The sequence below is a fragment of the Urocitellus parryii genome, chromosome 6 (assembly GCF_045843805.1).
Source record: "Urocitellus parryii isolate mUroPar1 chromosome 6, mUroPar1.hap1, whole genome shotgun sequence".
In the NCBI taxonomy this organism is placed as follows: Eukaryota; Metazoa; Chordata; class Mammalia; order Rodentia; family Sciuridae; genus Urocitellus; species Urocitellus parryii.
Window position 1 is genome coordinate 88,333,105 of NC_135536.1, and position 20,671 is coordinate 88,353,775.

Below are 20,671 nucleotides of genomic sequence, written 5' to 3' on the forward strand. Positions count from 1 at the left end.
GTCTGTCCCTTTGCTGCAAAGTTCAGGGGTCTGGACAACTCCATCAGGCTTGGTTTTCTGAGAGTGGCATTCAGAGGTCTGGATGCAAGAGAGGCAATGTTACACGGGCTCATAGTGGCCTAAATTCTTTGGGACAAAGAGGGAACCCAGCTCTTGGTGCCTTCAGACCTCTGTGGATTTCTTCCTGTGGACAGTCTAGACACCAGAATTCTCTGGGTTGGAGGTTCTCTGCTAATCACAAGGAAGACAAGTTATTCATTAGCAAGCATCATCATGCAATTCTCATCAACTCCAGGGGAGAGTTCAACTTGGATTAACAACTGGGACACACAGTGTAGACACTCTGTCACAGGAAGTTCTCCCATATGTCTAACCTAAATCCTTCCTGCCACCATTTAAGCCAGTTTCCTCTCATTCTGACCATAGTAGGAGATAGAGACGGCCAGTCATTAGTTTCAGCTTAAGACCCATCACCTACTTGACCATGGCAGTCAGATTCCTCCTTAGCCTTCTCCAAGGATCAGTGACCTGTGTGCTCAAGCAGCTGTTCACAGAGTTGGCACCTGTCCCCAGTTCCTTTCCCCGGTTTCTTTCTCTGTGTATGAGAGTATTTGAAACAGTACTTCCTGGTTCAGGCCTAACCCTTCCTTCCAGGGAGACTGCTGGGGACTAAGGCTAGTCTGAGTAAGCCCCATTCCCAGGTTCCAGCTGCTGGAGAGAGCCAGAGGTGTCGTCCCATCCCCCATGTCTTCCTGGCTTCCTTCAAGGCCTGGGTGGCAGCTGGGATCAGGGATCAGAGATCAGAGGTTGCGTGGGCAAATGAGGAGAGGTCAGAGTTGCTTCTAGGAGATGAGTTGTCCCTCAGCAAGGGAAGGGGGAGGGCACACAAGGATGAGGGACTCCAAGGGGTGGAGATGAGGATGGGTCTTCACTCACAGAGGACCAGAGGCAGAAGAGAGGAGCCAGGTTGAGCAGAAGGTAGGAAGGCGTCCTACCCAGTAAAAGTCACAAAGAGGTTGCAGGGTTGGGGAGGGGGTAGGGGAAAAGACCATGAAGGTTGGCCTGACAAGGGCAGGTAAGAAAGCCTCTCTAGGGAGGAAAAACCTCAGGATAGGGAAGTTATTCCAAGAGGTGGCTGATTCAAACTCAGATCCTGCTCCCCCGCTTTGCTGTGTCCTTCAGCACAGGTTCTCTTGGCCCAGTGACTCCCAGGAGCACCTTTCCCCTGTGCCCTCTCTTCTCCCACCCTGTAAGACCCCTCTGAGTCTTCCGAGCCTTTAGGAATCCAGTCAGGAGGCAAGGACAGGCTGAGGCAAGGACTCTAGCCTGGGGGGGTCTCTACACAGAGGACTGAACCTTCTCCCCGTACACTCCCTGCCAACCCCCAGCCTCCCTGCTCACTGGCTAGGGTGGGGACCGGAAGGAGTAGGGAAGGGGAAGCCAGGGGCTCTGGGAAAGTTGCTGTGAAGGCTGCCATAAACCCCAGCCTCCTCCATGGCTGGAAATACCCGCCCGTGGCTCCTGGCCCCAGCTTTCCAGGCATCCCCTGGGTTTGGCAGATGAAGCTGGGGCAGCTGCTGGGTCACCATCAAGCAAGCCCTTGCAGCCAGGCCTATCTCAGCCTCTGTAGCTGCCAAGTCTTTACGCTGCCCCGCCTCTCTCCCCTTCTCTCCTCCAGGCCAGTGCCCAGGAGACCTGGGGAGAGCTTCCTACCCACCATGAGTCACAGTAAAAAGAAGGTTTCAGGACCCTCAGCTTCTCTCTTGCTCCTACTATCTCTACAGACCAAAGTTATTCTTATGGAGGAGACGGCTGGTCTGCACCAGTTACCTGAGTTCCAGATACCACCCATACTGAGTCTTTAGAGAAAGCCCAGGAGACATGGAACTAGCCTAGGCCCCCAGGCTCCTGGGTGTCTGGAAGAGAGGCAATGGGAGGCACTCCTGGTCTCATGAGAAGCCAGAATACCACTCTGACTCATGTTCAGTGGTCCCACCTACTTGGACATCCTTTATTTGGCACATCTGGGTCATGGGTCTTTAGCCATCAGCCAGTGGACAGTCTAGCCCAGTTAGTGTTCTCTCTTGGTGACACAGGGAAGGTTGACAGTAGCCTCAAAGATCAGGACAATTCAGAAGCAGCCTCTTCGTCTCTCCATGGCCATTGCTCTCAAATACCACCCTCCAGGAGGAGAGGTACCAACTTGAGACTTACTCTTGACCTTGGGGGAGGGTCATCTCTAGAAGGCTAAGGGCACAGGCAATCGTTTTTTACATTTCACATCTTCTCCAAACCCATTCTCAAAACTCCAGTCTCCTCCCTCCAGTCAAGAACTTTGTCACACCCTCTTCCCATGAAAGGTCCTCAAATGGTTGACCTTTTCACACTTTCCTCTCTCTTTCTACCCCTACCCTTTGCTCCTTGTGTCTCATCCCCTATGAATGTTTGTCTTGGGCTCTCCTCTTTCTTCCCCTTCTCCCTGGAATTCATTTGCTGTCAGAGATTACCCCTCTAATCCAAGTCTGCCCTTCCGCTGGCTGCATGTCACCTGAGGGAAAGGAAATAAATTATTATTTATTAGGCCTTGCAAATGGGTAATCTGATATAGTCCCTTGGTCACTCTCCCAGATCACTAGTATTATCTCCATTGCATAGATGAGAAAACTAAGGTTTGGGTTGAGGTAAAATTACAAGACCAAGAACACATGGCTAGGAAGTGCTGGGAGCCAAGTCCCTATCATGTTTATTTACCAGACTGACAAGAAAGGGTGGGCAGAACCCCCATCCCACCTCAGTGCTCCACCCAGCTCAGCCCCCTTGAAATTCTTCAGAACTCAGTGTCCCTCAGTGCCCAAGCCCCTCCCCTTCCTTCTCACAGGGGCCCTCACATTTTATCTTCAGTCACTGTATCCTGTTCCTTCCTTGAACCGCCCCCCCTTCCCAAGCGAGGCCATGGCTAAGTCATCATTTGGTCTCCTTGGCCAGCTTCAGGCCTGACCTATGGGGAACCCACTCTGTCCGCGGGAAAAACCCGGAGCGGGCAGTTCCTTGTAGGGGCTCCCAGGAGAGGTGCCCTAGGCCCCGCAGGGCGCCGCCAGCTGAGCGGGAATCCAGTCCTTAACCGCTGGCGCCCCTCGAGGGGAGGGGCGAAGGCGGAGGTGGTTCTGCGGCGGCATCTGTCCCAGGCGGGCGGGAAGCTGCTGCATTAAATTGTAAAATCGATTTATTGACCGGCAGGTGCGAGCAGCAGCAGATGGAGAGTAGCGCTGCCGGGGCGCATCTGCGGGGAGCGGCGGCATCGATCCTGGCCCCCTTTTGAAACCGTCCGTCCTGGTCCTTTCTGCCGGCTCAATCGCAATTGCAGGGCCAAGGTCCGAGAAACAGTGGCGCCTGAGTGGCTAGGGTAGCTCGACGCCCTTCCCCTACCCCCTCCTGGCTGTAGGGCCTGGGCTGAGCCCCCACGGCTGGCAGACTTTGCCAGCCCCACTGCCCCAGTTGGCACGCGGCGGGTCGGGCTGACGCGTGGCAGCGCCCTGCGGCAGATGAGGCACGCGCCGGCCTCATTTCAATGTGAATGGATCGAATGGAGCAGCCATGTGGCAGCAACAGTTTGCAAATCTCCCCGCCTTCTGTGCAGCTCTCGGGCCGCCGCTCCCTGCACGTGGCCCCTTCTCCGCATCCACCACAGCAGCGCCCCTCAAGGCTTAAGCGCTCCGCCCCAGCCAGGCCTGCTTCCCCGCCCCCAACCTGCCCATCGGGCTCTGTGGCAGGGACCCCACTGTGTTTCTACCCTTTTGCAGTGTGCCGGGTCGAGAGCGATGTTCCCTGGGAGGAATGGAGGGGTGGGGTGGGGAGTAAAACTACTAGAGAACTCGGAGCTGCGCCCACGACTCTGCGCAAGGCTTGTAGGCCACACAGCTGGGAAGAAGTGCAGAGACTACAGGGCTCCGGCTCCGGACGTACTCCAGTGACCCGGGGTCAGTCTGAGTGCACTGCGGAGGGCAACCTTGGTGTTTCCTGGCTCCAGGTGCTAGTTCTGCCAGCTGCGGGAATGATGTGTAGTGGTAGCGCAATAGCCAAGCTGAAAGGACAGCAAAGTAGAAGACCTCTTGGGGCGGGGGCTGTGGGCCTCGGTGTGAAGTCAGGCTTCCACTCTGGTCTGGCTTCCCACGCTGGGCAGGGTCGAGATTGAGGAACTGTGGATCCGAGAAAGACTCGCAGTTAGTGGGAGCCCAGGTTGGTCTGAACCAAGTCGAAGTCCACTCTCCTGGGCGTGGTCAAGCGTCTACATCAGTCATAGGATCAGTAGACTCTGATGAAGAGTCCCCAATCCAAGTGATCTGCGACCTCTTTATCGCCTCCCTGTTTCCTACTCCTTTTTTGAGCCCCAAGAATGCAAATTTCATCCTTCCGCTGGAGTGTGGAAGTGAGGTGTTCCAGAATTGGGGTGTGTGTCCAGAAACATTCAGGCCCATTCACTTGGATTCCCTGCCTGCAGCGCGACCCTTTCGGGTTCAGAAATTGGGCAAAATTCTACCCCAGCAAAATGGAGTGATAGTAGGTACTCAGGGAAAAGGATGGGGTCCTGGCCAGGTAGTGAGCTTTTGGACAACGCCCCATGCAAGCAGGTGTTTCTGGTAAGGAGGAAAATTTACTGTTTTCCTCCCAGGTTCAGAGACTATCTAGAACACTAGAATCCCTTGCAGTGATCCCAACTTTTGTTTGGTCCTTGATCATGGGCAAAACGTTTTGGGGACGTTAGTCCAGGTGTATATGAGGATAGAGAAAGTTCCAGATCTGCCAGTATTGATAGAGATGCCTCCTGGGGAAATGGATGTCTCTCTTGAGGGTCAGGGAAGTGACATATCCAAAAAAAGGATCATGTTTTTATGAACTCCCAGGCCAGGATTTAGGAATGGAAGCGGACAGAGCTAGGTGGGGCTGGATGCCAGCTCAGAGAAGAGCGAGGAGCACCTTCTGGCATCCTAGGCAGGACTAGAGAGCCATAGAGTATTCACAGAGAGAGGATCTGGAAGCCCACTTGCCAGGATTGCCGGGAGGCACACTCTGGGCTCCCCCTCCCTCGGGCCTGGGACTCCGCCTGCCCATAACCTACATTAACTCTCGGAGCAGCCTGGGCCCATCTGCCGGCCCCCGCCCCACCTCGGTTCCCCACGCCAACCCGCTCGCGCCAGATGGTGGCTGGGAGGGGTGGCCGTGCGTGGGGGACCCCGGAGCCTGTCGCCTCACCTCGCCCCTCCCCCAACCCACGCTCCCAACCTCTTGTATCTCATCCTCCCGCCCCCCAATCCTCCACCACCACCACCCGAGTCAAAAAATCAGACCATGCTTGGCATTGGCAGCTGTTGGGCTCCGCGCCGCGCCCCCCTCCCTGGCTGCGGCCTCCCCCGGGCCCGCGACGCGTCCCCGCTCCCCCCGCACTGATCTTATCGTTCGGCGACAGCCATCACTGCGCGGGCGGGCTGACAGCTGAAGCCACAGGGCCCCCGCCGCCCTCAGCGTCGCAAAGAGAGAGAGACCTCCCGGGCACCCTCGAGACTGGGAGAAGCTGGCCCTCGCGGTCTGCGGCCTCCAGGGATCACGCCGGGTTCCGGGAAAGCAGCTGCGCCGCTGCCTCTCGAAGTGAGGCCACCCGGGAGAGTCGCGCGGGCGAGACGAGTGAAGCCGCCCCAAACTCAAACAACTCGGTGCGACTCCAGTTCCACCTCACATCCTGCCCTAAGAAGGAAAGTACTCGGGCCTGCCTGGTCTCAGTCCCTCACCTTGACTCTCCAGTGGCCCGAGTCAACTCTGGAGTCAGGAGAGTTCCTCCCTGCCCCAGCGGAGCTACAGGACGCGGGCGGGGGCTTGGGGTTGCTGGAGTGGGGGGACAGGGTGGGCAGTAGGCGATGGAGCTGAAGCTGGACCCAGGTGAGGGAGGCCCTGAAGGAGGAGTCAGAACCTCATTAGCATACAGCTGAGGACGCGCCCCCCTCCCACCTCGGGGACCACGCCCCGCCTTCCCCCACCTCGGGGACCAAGTGTCTGGGCACTGGCACGAGCCAAGCCCAGGCTGGGGTCAGAAGTGAACAGGCACGCGCTGGGCACGCCCCCGCAGCTAGAGAGGGAGACGCCCACCAGGTATACTTGGAAGACCAGAATCTTAGACGCTTGGCTCCTCGCCTTGCTCCGAGTGGTCACTGAGAGGTTAATGCGTGCGCTGGCTTCTCGGCTGAGCAGGGGACGCTAGGTGGGTGGGCGCTGATAGGTTGGAGGCCGATGAGGCGAGGACTCTCGAAGCTCCGGGAAAGAAAAGAAGGAAATAGAGGTCCTCCGGCTCTGGTTTTCGCTTTCTGGGCTTAAGTTCTTTTTACCTGCTCCAAGACTGCAGGTAAATAGCGCCCGCCGCCGAGGCACCGCCTACGGGGACTCCCTAGTGTCTCCGCCTCCTGGACCATCCGGGAACCACCCGCTGACCCCCCTCTGTTTCCCTCGGCCACCCTCCTATCCTCCGGCAGCCAGGGTCTCAGCCCTTAGCCAGGCGATCATCTCGGCACGAGTAGAGCTGGGGGTGGGGGCCCAGTGTTTCAGAGAGGAACCAAGGGGCGGGGACTTGCGCGCGAATGGCTAGCGGGGGGGAGGGGGCAGCGGGGGCGGAGGCCCCCTCCGGTCGGTGCTGGGACTGTAGCAGCTAGAAGCCCGAAGGGGAGGGGAGAGTGACCATGAGTCTGTCTGAGTGACAGGCGGCGAGCAGAGGAGCCAATATATATAAGGAAGGCTCCGGAGCTCGCAGGTTTCAGTAGCGGCGCTGTGCGCAGGCCGGGAACACGAGGCCGAGAGCCGAAGCTCAAGCCGCTTCGGTGCAGTGTACCTCGGCATCAGCCCACTTGCAGCCCTAGGATTAGCTCGAAGACACGTCCTTATCACTGCCGCCGCCCAGTCGCCCTCACCTGGATTACCTATCGAGGCAGCTGCAACGGAGCTAGGGAGAGGGCGACGAGGGAACAGCATACCAAGAGAAGCCAGTTTTTTCAGGAATCCTGTTGGCTGGAGGACGCGCGGGAAAGCGGCATCCCCAACAGAACCAGGTTCAGGGCCGGCGAGTGGAGAAAGCGACGCCCCAGGGGATGGCAGCCGTGGTTAGGAGCGCCTTTGGCTGGGCGCTACTGCTGCTGGTGGCACTTTGGCAGCAGGTAACGTCCCGCGCCCTCTCCGCCCCCTCCCGCCACGCTCCGGGCCTGAGCCCCGGCGCCCGCTGAGCTGACCGCTCCCCTCCCTCCTTCCCTCGGTCCCTGTGCAATAGCGCGCGGCGGGCGCAGGCGTCTTCCAGCTGCAGCTGCAGGAGTTCGCCAACGAGCGCGGCTTATTGGCCAGTGGGCGGCCGTGTGAGCCCGGTTGCCGGACTTTCTTCCGCGTCTGCCTTAAGCATTACCAAGCTGTCGTCTCTCCCGGGCCCTGCACCTTCGGCAGCGTCTCCACGCCGGTATTGGGCACCAACTCCTTCGCGGTCAAGGATGACAGTAGCGGCGGGGGCCGAAATCCTCTCCAACTGCCCTTCAATTTCACCTGGCCGGTGAGCACAGCCTGGGTGCATTGGGAGGTCACGGAAGCCGAAAGGAGGGAGTGCCCTGGGACCAAAGCCCTCTCCCTAGAATTCCTCCCCGCTTCCTCAGAAACGCCCAGGGACGCATTCTCTCCTGGCCCTTTCTTTTCGATTCTCTCCTGGGATCTCATCCATGGAGAAGGCTCTCACCAGTCTCCGCCTTCCCAGTTTTACGCCCCCCCCCAAGCTCTTGGGACACTGTTTGCATTATCTACCACCCTGGCTTAGCAAAAATCACCCCCTACACACCATGGCTTTCACTTACACTCCTCCATCCTTCATCCCTCCCCCTACTCTTGGGTTCTCTTCTCGTTTTCCCAGCTTCTGCGCTACACTGTGGGCAGACCCGTTATGTTGACCCGGGCGCAGTAACTGTATCCTGCAATTAGATTAATTAAATCGGCTGCCACAAGGCACCCCCTTCTCTCTCGCCCTGCTCATCTCACTCTCTCTCTCGGTCCCCCACCCCCTTTCGCTTCCCAGGGTACCTTCTCACTCATCATAGAAGCTTGGCACACGCCTGGAGACGACCTGCGACCAGGTGAGTAGCTCTTCTTCAGCCACAGGGGGGCGACACCGCACAGCGCCGAAAGAGTTAACCTGTTATAGGCGGGGGAAGTGCGGGGTTGGGAGTGGGGGGCAGGACGCTTAGCTTGGCCTGGAGCTGCGCGCCGCGCTGGACGCTCGGATTCCGCTTGCTGCCTGGACTCAGAGCACAATTGCGTTTCCTGAGGGTTATTTTTGGCGTGGGAACGCGGGGAGCACGGCGGTGAGAAAGGCTGAAGCTGCCAGCACCGCTGACGGGCCCCTTCCTGTATTTTACACCTTTCGTGAATTCCGCTCCTTTGGAAAGGGAATAATGGCTTTGGGATGTTGTTCTGACACAGAGGAAAAGGATATTTCAGCAGCACAACAATTCTCACTTTGAAAAGGAAAAAGAAAACCATTACCTACCTCTGGGGGCAGAACCCTTGAATACCAAAGGACCCCCCTGCTCCCAGTCCTTCTTGCCCTGGGAAGCTTTTCTTTTTCTTTCTTTTTTTCCCTCCCGTTTTTTCCACTCTGTCTGCTTTTCCTCTTTCTCCTCCCTATCTGCCTCCAGAACACTGGGATATCCTAACATCCTTCTATTGTCCCCTTTTTGAATGATATCAGGTCCCCTGCACATGCGTACACATAGAGCAGCTGAACAGTAGGACTTGTGTCTCAGGGTCCCTCTGGCCTGTGCTTGCTGGCAAGTGGGGGTCATATGGTCAACTAGGCTGATTTGTTGGCTGACCATTATAATCACAACTGGGGAGAGGGGCACTGGCCAGTAAGTTACCTGCACTCTTGGGACAGGCTGCCTTACCTTGACCTGACCCTCTGTCCTTTCAGAGGCCTTGCCACCAGATGCACTCATCAGCAATATTGCCATCCATGGTTCCCTAGCTGTGGGTCAGAACTGGTTACCATATGAGCAAAACAGCACCCTGACAAGGCTGCGCTACTCTTACCGGGTCATCTGCAGTGACAACTACTATGGAGAAAACTGCTCTCGCCTATGCAAGAAGCGTGATGACCACTTCGGCCACTATGTGTGCCAGCCAGATGGCAGCCTATCCTGCTTGCCCGGTTGGACTGGGGAGTACTGTGATCAGCGTAAGCAGCCAAGCCCCTATAAGTGCATAAGGGAGGTCCCCCAGCAAGCATGGTGAACTTTTCTTGGCTTCTGCCTATCTCCCTCACAGAGCAAGCCTGGTCTACCTACTAGCTAGGCCTCAGGGCCACCTACAGATGCTGAGCAGGGCTTGTGCTCAGACCTCGTCTCTCTTCCTAATCCTCCTCCCCATCATGCCAAAGCCCACAAAGAATCCCCACATTGAATTCCATCCAGCATGGATTCTTTTTCCCTGTGTCATTGTTTCCCTTTGAGAAGACATGGCTTCTCTGGGAGGCTGAGATGGGGAAGTGAGCCCAGGATAGCAGGGGTACCCCCAGGCTTGGAGGGGAGAGTGGAGCATCAGCATCCTTGGTACTCCATCCTCATCCAGCCCTGTCTTTTTTCCTTAGCTATCTGTCTATCTGGCTGCCATGAACAGAACGGCTACTGCAGCAAGCCAGCTGAGTGCCTGTGAGTAAGGGACAGGAAGTGGGGCAGGGAGCCCTTCTTGGCCAGGCCTCTCATCTCATTCTCAGCCTCCTTTTGTCCCACAGCTGTCGCCCAGGTTGGCAGGGTCGTCTGTGCAATGAATGTATCCCCCACAATGGCTGTCACCACGGCACCTGCAGCATCCCCTGGCAGTGTACCTGTGACGAAGGTTGGGGAGGACTGTTCTGTGACCAAGGTGAGTCAGGGAGGGAGAGATGAGGCAGGGACCGGAAATGAGACACAGTGTCTGGACCCTTCTTCCATGGCAGCTGCTAACTTGGCTTTGCCATTGTCCTTCAAGGACCTTGGGACTTTTTAAAGAATCTTTACAACTAGCCTTGAATAAGTTTGTGTGTCCTTCCCCAGGTGCTAGAGAAACCTGGTGGTTAAAGGAGCCAGGAGGGTGACAGATTGGTAGCCTGGAAGTTGCACTCATAAATTCTAGCAAAGCCAAAGGGAAAGAGATGCCAGGCTCAGTTCCTCTTTCTGCCTTGTAGTTACCTATTAACCCTCTGAATGTTTGCTTACCTTGCAAGGCTGTTTGAGCAGCTCTCCCCTAAACAGCTGTCTGGTGGGGTGTGCCCACCAGCCGCTCAGGGCTGTGGCTGAGGTGGGCCTCTGGGTGGAGGGAGTAACATCCAACTGACTTTTCAGTGTGGGTACAAACAACCTCTCCTTCTCCCCCCGTGGCACCTGCCAGGCAGCTGCTTCAGCCCATGCAGTCTCTGCTTGGCATTTGGGGCTAGTCATTCTTCTGACTGTACATGAATCTTTGAGCCCCGACTTTCAGGAAAGGTCTTTCTTTCTACATCCTAGTAGCCAGCTAGAGCGTGTGCCTCCCATTTTCAGAGTCCTTTGGTGTGCCAGAAACACCTTTGCTGCCTCAGAGACACTATACAAGACTGGTTAGAGTGGGGAGGGATTTTCCAGGCTTAAAGAACTTGCCTGGGCCCTGACTTGCTATTGACAAGGGAGCGAAATTAGGTCCCTGTACTGTATTGTGTTTGTATGTGTGTGTATTCCTCTCCTCTCCATTCCCCCAACGCCAACACACACACACCTGGTTCCTACTCATTCTCTCTCCTCTGTCCACATTAGATCCCAGGCGACACAATCATATACTCATCATATGCAAACACAGCCCTCACAGTTTCTATATTTGCTCTGTCTGGTTCTCCCTCCCTACCCTTCCCCAATAAGAAAACAAATACTTACAATTCAAAATACCCTTTTAACACCTCCTCCTTTATAAAATGCTTGATCATTGGGGCTGAGGCTACAGCTCAGTGGCAGAGCACTTGCCTAGCATGTGTAAGACACTGGGTTTTGATCTTTAGCACCACATAAAAATAAACACATAAAATAAAGGCATGCCGTCCATCTACAACTGCAAAAAAATTTTTTTAATTAAAATAAAATGCTTGTCACTACCTACCTATGATAGTTCTTATCTCCCCTGTACCATTTCCACCTGTTGAAATTTTACCCCTTTTCAGGTTTCTCTTGGCTTCTCGCCCTCCATGGAGCCTTTTGTGACTTCTTCCCTGATCCAAGGCCTTGCTCTCCTTTCCTCTGCCTCTTCCTATCTTCACCCTCCTCTGACTGCAAGTGTTTATCAGCTTACCTGGCAGGAAGTTATCCAATTGTTTTATCAGCCTTGATTGATTGCATTGGTCATATTGGTTCCAGGTGCATCAACATACATGATTTCATTGGCAGGGAAGGAACGATAATTGTGCCTGGAAGACTGAGTTGAAGCCTCTTTGGGCCAAACATGGGGATGAATTTGCACTATAAGGAGCCTGGAGGTGGGAGTATCTCTGGCTTTGCTCAGCTGGTTGGTTTCTGTCTCTGCAGATCTCAACTATTGTACCCACCATTCCCCGTGCAAGAACGGTGCAACATGCTCCAACAGTGGCCAGAGGAGTTACACCTGCACATGTCGCCCAGGTTACACTGGTGTGGACTGTGAGCTGGAACTCAAGGAATGTGACAGCAATCCTTGTCGCAATGGAGGCAGCTGTAAGGTGAGGCCCAGGCCAGAATAAGAAACAGAAGTCTAGCCAGGTGGTATCCAGGCACCTCCAGTCTAGGCAGCCAATTGATGTGCAGTCATGGATAGGTGCTGTGGGCAACTGGAGCCCAGCACTCCCATCACACACCCCCAGGGTGTGACTTTTGCCCTTTATGTTTTTTCTCTAGGACCAGGAAAATGGCTACCACTGTCTGTGTCATCCTGGCTACTATGGGCTACACTGTGAACATAGCACCTTGACCTGTGCTGACTCCCCCTGCTTCAATGGAGGCTCCTGCCGTGAGCGTAATCAAGGGGCCAGCTATGCCTGTGAATGTCCCCCCAATTTCACTGGCTCCAACTGTGAGAAGAAAGTAGATAGATGCACCAGTAATCCATGTGCCAATGGTAAGTTCACTTGCCTTGCTAAGAGCCTTCTGGTGAGGAGATGCTGAACAGCCAGGCACAATGATGCATGCTTTAATCCCAGCAACTGTGAGGCAGAGGCAGGAGGATTGCAGGTTTGGAGTCACCGACATAACAAGGCCCTCAGCAACTTAGTGAGACCCTATCTCAAAATAAAATAAATAAGTACATAAATAATAAAAGGGATTAGGGATGGAGTTCAGTGGTAAAGTGCCCCTGGATTCAATCCCCAGTACATAAAAAGGTACTGAACATTCTAGATGCCTTGTGCCACACTGTTCTATGTGGGCACCAAGAAAGATGAGGCCTCCAAGAGCAGGGCTGACTGCATCCATTACTAGCCTCCTTTGAGGATGGACATGAAGCCTCCAACATCCCTTTCTCCATCTCAGAACTTCCTGGCACCACAATTTCTTCATCATTGAATGGGAAAATATAATTCATATTATCTGTCTTTGATGTGGCTGTGAAGGTGAAATGAAACAATGATAATTAAATTTATTTGAGCAGTTACTACTTACCATCAGGTGCTCTTGCCTTCATAAACCTTCCTCCCTAACCCTCAGAGGTATTCTATGAGGGGATAGCTGAGGCTTAGGGATAAGGTAAAATGACAGGCATCAGATCCCCAGCTAGAGAGAGCCAGCTGAGATTCAAACCTAAGCATATATGTCTTATTCCAAGGTTTTACAAAATGCTAATTATTTTTATATATGAGTCCACTGAGGCATAGAGAACTAGGTTCACCCCAAACTCTAGGTCTCTTGGGTCTTTGCACAGTTCTCTCTTTGCAGTAGATTCTGTCCATGTTGGTTGTGTGCATGGAGATGGAAGGGCTCAAACTCACTGCTGGGATGGGTCCCCCACCCGCTGCACCTGGAGATTCCCAGACTTCTGTTGACTTGTGCTCTGTCTTCTCACAGGGGGCCAGTGCCTAAGCAGAGGTCCAAGCCGCATGTGCCGCTGCCGTCCTGGATTTACAGGCACCCACTGTGAAATTCACATCAGTGACTGTGCCCGCAGCCCTTGTGCCCATGGTGGCACTTGCCATGACCTGGAGAATGGGTTCATGTGCACCTGCCCTGCTGGCTTCTCTGGCAGGCGCTGTGAGGTGCGGATACCCAGTGATGCCTGTGCCTCAGGGCCCTGCTTCAATGGGGCCACCTGCTACACTGGCCTCTCCCTGGACAACTTTGTCTGCAATTGCCCTTATGGCTTTGTGGGCAGCCGCTGCGAGTTCCCTGTGGGGTTGCCACCCAGCTTCCCATGGGTGGCTGTCTCCCTGGGTGTGGGGCTGGTGGTGGTGCTGGTGTTGCTGGGCATGGTAGCAGTGGCTGTGCGACAACTGCGGCTTCGGCGACCGGATGATGGCAGCAGGGAGGCCATGAACAACTTGTCGGACTTTCAGAAGGACAACCTGATCCCTGCCGCCCAGCTCAAGAACACAAACCAGAAGAAGGAATTAGAGGTGGATTGTGGCATGGACAAGTCCAACTGTGGCAAACAGCAGAACCACACATTGGACTATAATCTGGCCCCAGGGCCCCTGGGGCGGGGAACCTTACTTGGAAAGTATCCCCACAGTGACAAGAGCTTAGGAGAGAAAGTACCACTGCGGTTACACAGGTGAGTTGCGCTTGAAGGCCCAGGGCCTGGTCGTGGACTCCTAGGTGGTCTTGCCCAGGCTCCTAGGTAACGGAGAGAGACTGGCTCCAGGCCCTGACTGCTTTTAAACAAATGGGGTTTTGTTACTGACTGGAGGATCCTATGGCAAGATTTCTGCTAGGAGGCTAGGTGTAGTGATATAAGTGGTATAATCACAGCTACTTGGGAGGCTGAGGCAGGAGCATCATGAGTTTGAGATCAGTCTTAGCAACATACAAAGACTCTATCTCCAAGAAAAAAAAATTCTATAGGGGTCCTTTGCTAGGGAAAGTCCTCTCATTCATTCGTTCATTCATTCATTCACAAATGTCCAGGACCCATAGTGTTTCTCTTATGACTTCCATTTTCCATGGTGTGGCTCTAGTAGCTAGGCTGACTTTCTAGATGTTAGTGGTATGGTTGGGGTCCTGTACCTCTCAGGAGCCTGTTGATAACTGCCCCCTTAAAAGGCCACCATTGGGTACCTCTGGCCCATTTCTTCCCCCCGGACCACCTGTGTAAGTGCTCTTTGGCTCTACAGGGTCCAGATTATTGCCCCTGCCCTCCCCCTATCTTTCCTTCTTTCTCTCCCTCACTCACCCCGTCTTATGTTCCCTCAGTGAAAAGCCAGAGTGTCGAATATCAGCGATATGCTCCCCCAGGGACTCCATGTACCAGTCTGTGTGTTTGATATCAGAAGAGAGGAACGAATGTGTCATTGCCACGGAGGTGAGTGTTAGACTTGCCTTCCCTGCCAGCTTGTCCCCCGCCGCTTTGTGTGGATGGGAAAGTGGTCTGGTCACTCTTGACCCCATGAGCCACTCCTGATCAGAACCCCTCCTTGGCAGACCACATTCAGTGGTTTTTGGTCTCTGCTGGCCTTGTTGCTAAAGAGGGTTTGAAACAGGATCAGGTGGCACATTTGGCCTGGTCTCTCTTGCTGCGTTGGTTCTAGGCAGGGAAACCACGGTACCTGGCCATTTCCCAGGTGCTGGTGGGTGAGAATGGTTGCCTCATGACCTCTTGTCACTTCCCTGGATTTCTCCACTGGACTACCTCATGAGTGCAAGCTCCCAGGCATCTATTTGGGTTGGAGTAGAAGCCTAGGGGAACTGTCTTCCCTTCCCATCTTCCCTGTCTGCTCCATTGGCTTCTCCCAGGAAGGTCCAGGGAAGTTCCAGATGAAATGCTTATGCCCAGAGTAACACATTTCCCCATTTGTACCTTCCACAGGTATAAGGCATAAGCCTACCCAGAATACCCCAGCTTTGGCCCAGCAGCTGGACCTTCCTTCTGCATTGTTTACATTGCATCCTGGATGGGACGTCTTTAATATGCACCGTGCTGCTCTCAGGAGGAGGAGGGGATGGCATGAACTGGACAGATTGTGAACTTGCCAAGAGATGCACCGCCCCTGCATACCTTTGAGTATCTGTCTGGCATCGGATTAGCAGCTGTGCCAGCCAGGGGAACAGAGGAGAGGAGAGGTGCCACTTGGGCCTGGTCTTTCAGCAGTGGCCTTCAGAGGGCTCCTTCTGGGGCTCTGGCCTGTTTTCTAGAGAGTGGCAGTGGCCCCATGGGGCTCGGAGCTGCTGTGGCATCCATTGGCATCTGTGTTTCCCAAGTGCCTTTGGCCCAGGCTCCAAAGTGATAACTGGGCCCAAATCAGAAAGGAGAAATGGGGCCAGTAAGGGCAGGTCTTCCTTTGGGCAGGAAAGCCACTGGGTACAGCTCTTGTCAGGGGTTGCCCTGCAGGTGAAGGAACACAAGAAGAAAGAGGAGCACTTTCTGCCCCATGCCTCTAAGCACTGCATGTGGGCCTTGCCTGGAAATGCCACCCAGCCTCTTGCTGGCCTAGGCCCACTGGGCAAGAGCATTGATAAATCTTGCCCAGATTCTACCACCTTCTGGACCTGGGAGCAGATGGGGTGAGGGCCTGACCCTTCTGCCAGCCAGGGGTGCCACTGGTGAGCTCAGGGCAGTTATGTTGGAAATGCCAACAAGGGAGAAATCAGGTGCTGCTGTCACCTGAGCTTCTTCCTGCCTCAAACCCATTCCTACAACCGTGAGCCTGGGCTCGGCCCATGCCCATTACTGCTCCCAGACCACCCCCGAAGCCCATCTTCAGAAATCAATAATATGAGTTTTATTTTTTTTTTGTAGTTTATTTTGGAATCTAGTATTTCGATAATTTAAGAATCAGAAGCACTGGCCTTTCTACATTTTATAACATTATTTTGTATATAATGTGTATTTATAATATGGAACAGATGTGTATAGGAATTTATTACTTCTTGGGTCCTGTCTTTGTTGTGGTAGGAATGGGAATACTACAGCCTTCTCACCCCAAAGAATTCTTAACACCCCTTTCTCATACTGCCACCAAGTGCCCCACTGGGACCTGTGCATACACTTGAATTTGACATGTTATATGAAGAGCCCTTGTTCCCATCCAGTCACTTGGTGTTTGTGCCAGTTACAGGAGCATGCATCTCACCCATTTCACCCCCATTCTGGGCCAGCCTTCCTTACCTGATGACTCTGAGGCTGGTTGCTACTCCCCACTTTCTCCTTTATGCTTCCAGTACTCCTTGGGGAATATTTTCCCTGCCCAGAATCTTCTTTCCTCAAGCCCGAAAAAGCTTATGTGGAGATCCTTTGTCCTGTCCCTCTTTCTCCTTTTCTTTCTTTTTGGTATTTGGTATTGACCCAGGTGCACTCTACCACTGAATCACATTCCCAGCCCCTTTTATTTAAGACAAAGTCTCACTAAGTTGCCAAGGCTGGCCTCAAACTTATGATCCTCCTGCTTCAGCCTCCTGCGTAGGCATGCAACACCATACGCTGCTTGTGTTTCTTTTATCCAACAAGATTCTCTTTTCAGAGAATGGGGTCTCTGAGCCATGAAGATATCTGGGGCCTTTCACCTGCTGTTGCAAGGTTTCATGTGGACTGTACCTGCTCTTTTCTTAGTGCCAGTGGGGAACTGGTCTTTGAGGGGTTGGGATAGGGGTTTGCCTTGGATTTGTCCTTCTTGCAGGTGGACAGAGAATAGAGGTTTCTGGTTTTCTTGTTAGCCCAGAGCTGCTGGAGTTTACTGGAGACTGTAAAGAGGGGAGGAGTTGGAGCCTGGGTTTCTCTGACTGAGGCACTAATAAGGGAGTTTCCAGTCTACTCCATGCCCAATTTCCTCTAAGGCACAGGATAGTCCCTAGGGTGCCAGAGTCCTCTCTTTACAGCCACAAACATACTCTATGGAGAGCAAATGATGACAAAATGAGCCATTGATAAAAAGCTGAGCAGATGCTCCCAGCCTGTCCACAGTAAAGCAAAATAGACCCACCAAATACCTCACTCCTTGTGGAGTCCAAGTATACACAGTGAACTTGCCTCCCCTTTTCTCCTCCCCTGACCCTAGACCTTGGTGTTTGTGCCAGTTTCAGGAGCATGCACAAGCTTCATGCCTTGCTCATCGCTCCCCGTTCCCTTCACTGAACACACAGGGTATCAAACAGGAAAGCACTCAGGGAACTGTTCCCACAGCCTGAGCCGGCAGCAGGGGGAAGAACAACACGACCTCACTCTTCCTGCCCAAAATGAAACAGGAAAGCAGCTCCCGGGCCCTGGGGGGCGGGGGAAACTGGGCTGGGACAGAAGGCAAGATGACGAGGCTCCCATGTGGGGGACAGGTAGGACACCCGCAGGACTGCACGTCCACACAACCAGGCTGTGCTGGGCTGCAGGAGAAGAGCCTTGGAGTGCTGGCTGCTGGCTAAACTCACTCACCAAAACCTCCCAACATGTTGGCTTCTTGGGCAAAGTGAGGACCATGGATGTGGTGTGGGCTGCAGGTTGGAGCCCAGGCTCTGTTACTTCAACTCAGCAGAAGCCAGGCCAGGCACTTGGGGTGCAAACAAGCCACAGCTTGCCTCTCCTAGGGATTTCCTGAAGGTCACTGAGGATCCAGTCCCTTCTCATAGGAAAGGTACTCGAAGCTTTCCTGACCATTTGAATGTTCAGGTGTACAGATGTACCAGACTAGACCATGACTCTAGGTTAACCATGAATTTCTTTGCATGGGTTAGCAAATGCTCATGTTTGGTGTGCATGCATATTTCACAAGAGAACTCAGAGCTTAGTATCAGTCTGGAGCCAGTATGCTGCCTAGAGAATCAATCTGACCCCACAGTGACCTCCAGCCCTGAGGACAGCGGCTTTTCCAAGACTTCTTCAACTCCACCTGGAGATCACTGTGGAACAGTTAGGGAGGGGCTGTGAAGAAGGCTTGTACAGACAAGGCCTGCCTCAGGGTTGAGCTGGTAAGAGGGCAAAAGAAAAAGGGACCGTGCCCCATATCTACTTCCACTTAGGCTAGATGAGGACACTTGACTCAACTGGGTAGTAAGGAGGGCCCATCTCTGACCTGGTCCCACAACGCCCTCAGTAGACTATTTCCCTGCAGTTCCCCCACAGCATCAGCAGATCCACGTGGCCTTCTACATTCCGGGAAGGGGATGGAAGTGATTCACTCAGGGAACTGTGACTGTCCCTTCCCGGGGAGGTGATGCGCCTGGGAGGTCCCAGTGGCCTTTCCCGAGAGGCCGCGCCCTCCCTCGCGCCCAGGGCGCATTGCCTGGCCCTGTGGCCCAGATAGATCCCGGCAGGCCTGGAGCTGCAGCGGAAGAGACAGGTGCGCCCGCTTGCCCCGGTCAGCCCTCCACCTGCCTCCTCACGCCCTGGAGCTCAGAGGCTCCCTGCCCCCCCCCACCCCGCGCCCTTTGTTATAGCCCGACTTCCTGTTTGCGGCCGCCGACCCCGGCTCACTTCCCGGGCCGGGAAAACGTCGAAGGCCGCAAGTTTCTCGAGACTCGCCGGCCCCCTGGGCTCCTCCTCCTCCTTTCCCAAATCCCGCCCCAACCTGGGAGTCCGCGCGGGGCTGCTGCTGCGAGAAGCCGTAGTTGCGAGTGGAACCGCGCGGCCCGAGGTCTGACACTAGAGGGCGCTGTGCGGCCTTGGGGCTGGGGAGGGCTGCGGTCCGGAGCCAACGGTACCAGCCGCGGAAAAGCAATGTCCAAGCCGGGGAAAGCTTGAATCTTTTGCGTTTGGGGGCTTTAGAGAGCTCTGTCAGGCTCGGCGCCCGTAAGCCAAGGGGTAAACTGGAAGGAGCCTAGTGCGATACTTTCCTCCAAATATCCCCAGGGATTCCAGAGGAGCAGCAGAGCTGCAGCACCTGCTCCAGCCAGCGCAGCAGCCGCCTCCTGGGCTCCGCCAGTCAGCTCTCCTCCCCACAGTTCTGCCACTTTCATTCAATGGGCAGCCAGAATGGAAGGGAATGGGGACTGGACAGAAACTGTTGAGTTAGAGGGCTGAAGCTCCCTTCCAGCACCACCCCTCATTGCCAGGTGATCTACTGGGACAAGTCCATCCTTTACTTTCTTCCTTCAGCACGGATTGAGCACTTATTATAAATCAGGCATTGGCTTCAAAACAAGTTCTCTCATTCGGGGAAATTAACTATCTGTGACCTTTCTGAAGATAATACTTCTTGTACATTTCTTTTTTCTTTTTTTTAAATAATAGTTTTTGAGAGAGAGAGAGAGAGAGAGAGAATTTTTTTTTAAGAGAGAGTGAGAGAGGAGAGAGAGAGAGAGAGAGAGAGAGAGAGAGAGAGAGAATTTTTTAATATATATTTTTTTTTTAGTTCTCGGCGGACACAACATCTTTGTTGGTATGTGGTGCTGAGGATCGAACCCGGGCCGCACGCATGCCAGGCGAGCGCGCTACCGCTGAGCCACATCTCCAGCCCGAGAATTTTTAATATTTATTTATTTTTTAGTTTTTGGGCGGACACAACATCTTTGTATGTGGTGCTCAACATCTTTGTATGTGGTGGTGAGGATCGAACCTGGGCTGCACGCATGCCAGGCGAGCGCGCTACCGAGCCACAGCCCCAGCCCCCATTCTTGTTCATTTCTAAGGTTGAAATGAGTTATAATATATAAAACTTGTGAGCACTGTTTTAGCCCCTGGTTGGTTAATCCTTAAGTGTATGTAGGTATACCACTTTCTAGAGCTGCTATTCCCCCTGCCCACATCACCAAGGTGGGCTCTAGTGGGGCTGGAGTCTGCTTAAATAATCCCAGCAGTAGACTCAGGAGCATGTGAGGCAGTTGCCTCCACTTTTGCTCCCATTTGTGCCGTCTTTGAGGAACCCCCGCTAGGCTGGGTCATTCTTCTCTGAAGTGGGCGGTTGTGAGAGGGAGGCCTTTGCTGTGGGAAGGAGCAGCAGGACTCCAAGAAGAGTCACTTTCCGGCACCTGTAGGAGGCTGAAGCAGGAGGACACAAGTTTGAGGTCAACCTGGGCACTTCAGTGAGACCTTGTCTCAATAAAAAAATAAATAAAAAGGCCTGTGAACATAACTTAGTGGAAGTGCATCCCTGGGTTCAATCCCTCTAGCTGGGAAAAAAAAAAAAGTCACCTTCCTTCTTGGAGATCTGCCACAAGTTATTTTTTTTTTGTCACCTTTTCCCTGGCCTCAGGGACACTTCACTCCTTAACACCCTGGCCAAGAGTGGGCTTGGCCTGTTGCCTCCATCCCCAAAGGCTAGGACACAGGGGCTAAAAAGCCAGCCACTACTACAACCAGGCACAAGGTCTGAGAGGAAACAAAGACACCCCCCCCCAACTTTACCCTCACAATACAATAAACAGAACAATTCTGTGACCTCTGGTCACCAAGATGCAAATGGTGATTTCTCCTCATCAGGAACCAATCAATCTTTCTGCAGCAGATAGCAGCTGTGTGTTCTGTAGTTCAATTCAATTCTTACACATCTACCTGGAAATATTGT

The 20,671-nt window shown here is 53.9% G+C and overlaps 1 protein-coding gene and 1 long non-coding RNA gene across 2 annotated transcripts; one reads left to right on the forward strand and one right to left on the reverse strand.

Annotated features, from left to right (window-relative positions):
* Window positions 1-2,806: 2,806 nt before the first annotated feature.
* LOC113185382 (uncharacterized) lies at window positions 2,807-6,536 on the reverse strand. Its single transcript, XR_003301120.1, has 3 exons — window positions 6,139-6,536; window positions 5,784-5,943; window positions 2,807-4,196 (listed from the first exon to the last, which is right to left on the reverse strand). It is a non-coding gene; the product is annotated as an uncharacterized LOC113185382 (long non-coding RNA).
* A 276-nt stretch (window positions 6,537-6,812) lies between these two features.
* Dll4 (delta like canonical Notch ligand 4) lies at window positions 6,813-16,078 on the forward strand. The gene is made up of 11 exons (XM_026392645.2): window positions 6,813-7,193; window positions 7,304-7,573; window positions 8,087-8,144; window positions 8,981-9,244; window positions 9,656-9,716; window positions 9,800-9,930; window positions 11,592-11,761; window positions 11,937-12,156; window positions 13,098-13,800; window positions 14,439-14,547; window positions 15,052-16,078. The coding sequence occupies exons 1-11, from the start codon at window positions 7,128-7,130 to the stop codon at window positions 15,055-15,057; spliced, it is 2,058 nt and encodes a 685-aa protein (XP_026248430.1). The 5' UTR covers window positions 6,813-7,127; the 3' UTR covers window positions 15,058-16,078.
* Window positions 16,079-20,671: the final 4,593 nt, after the last annotated feature.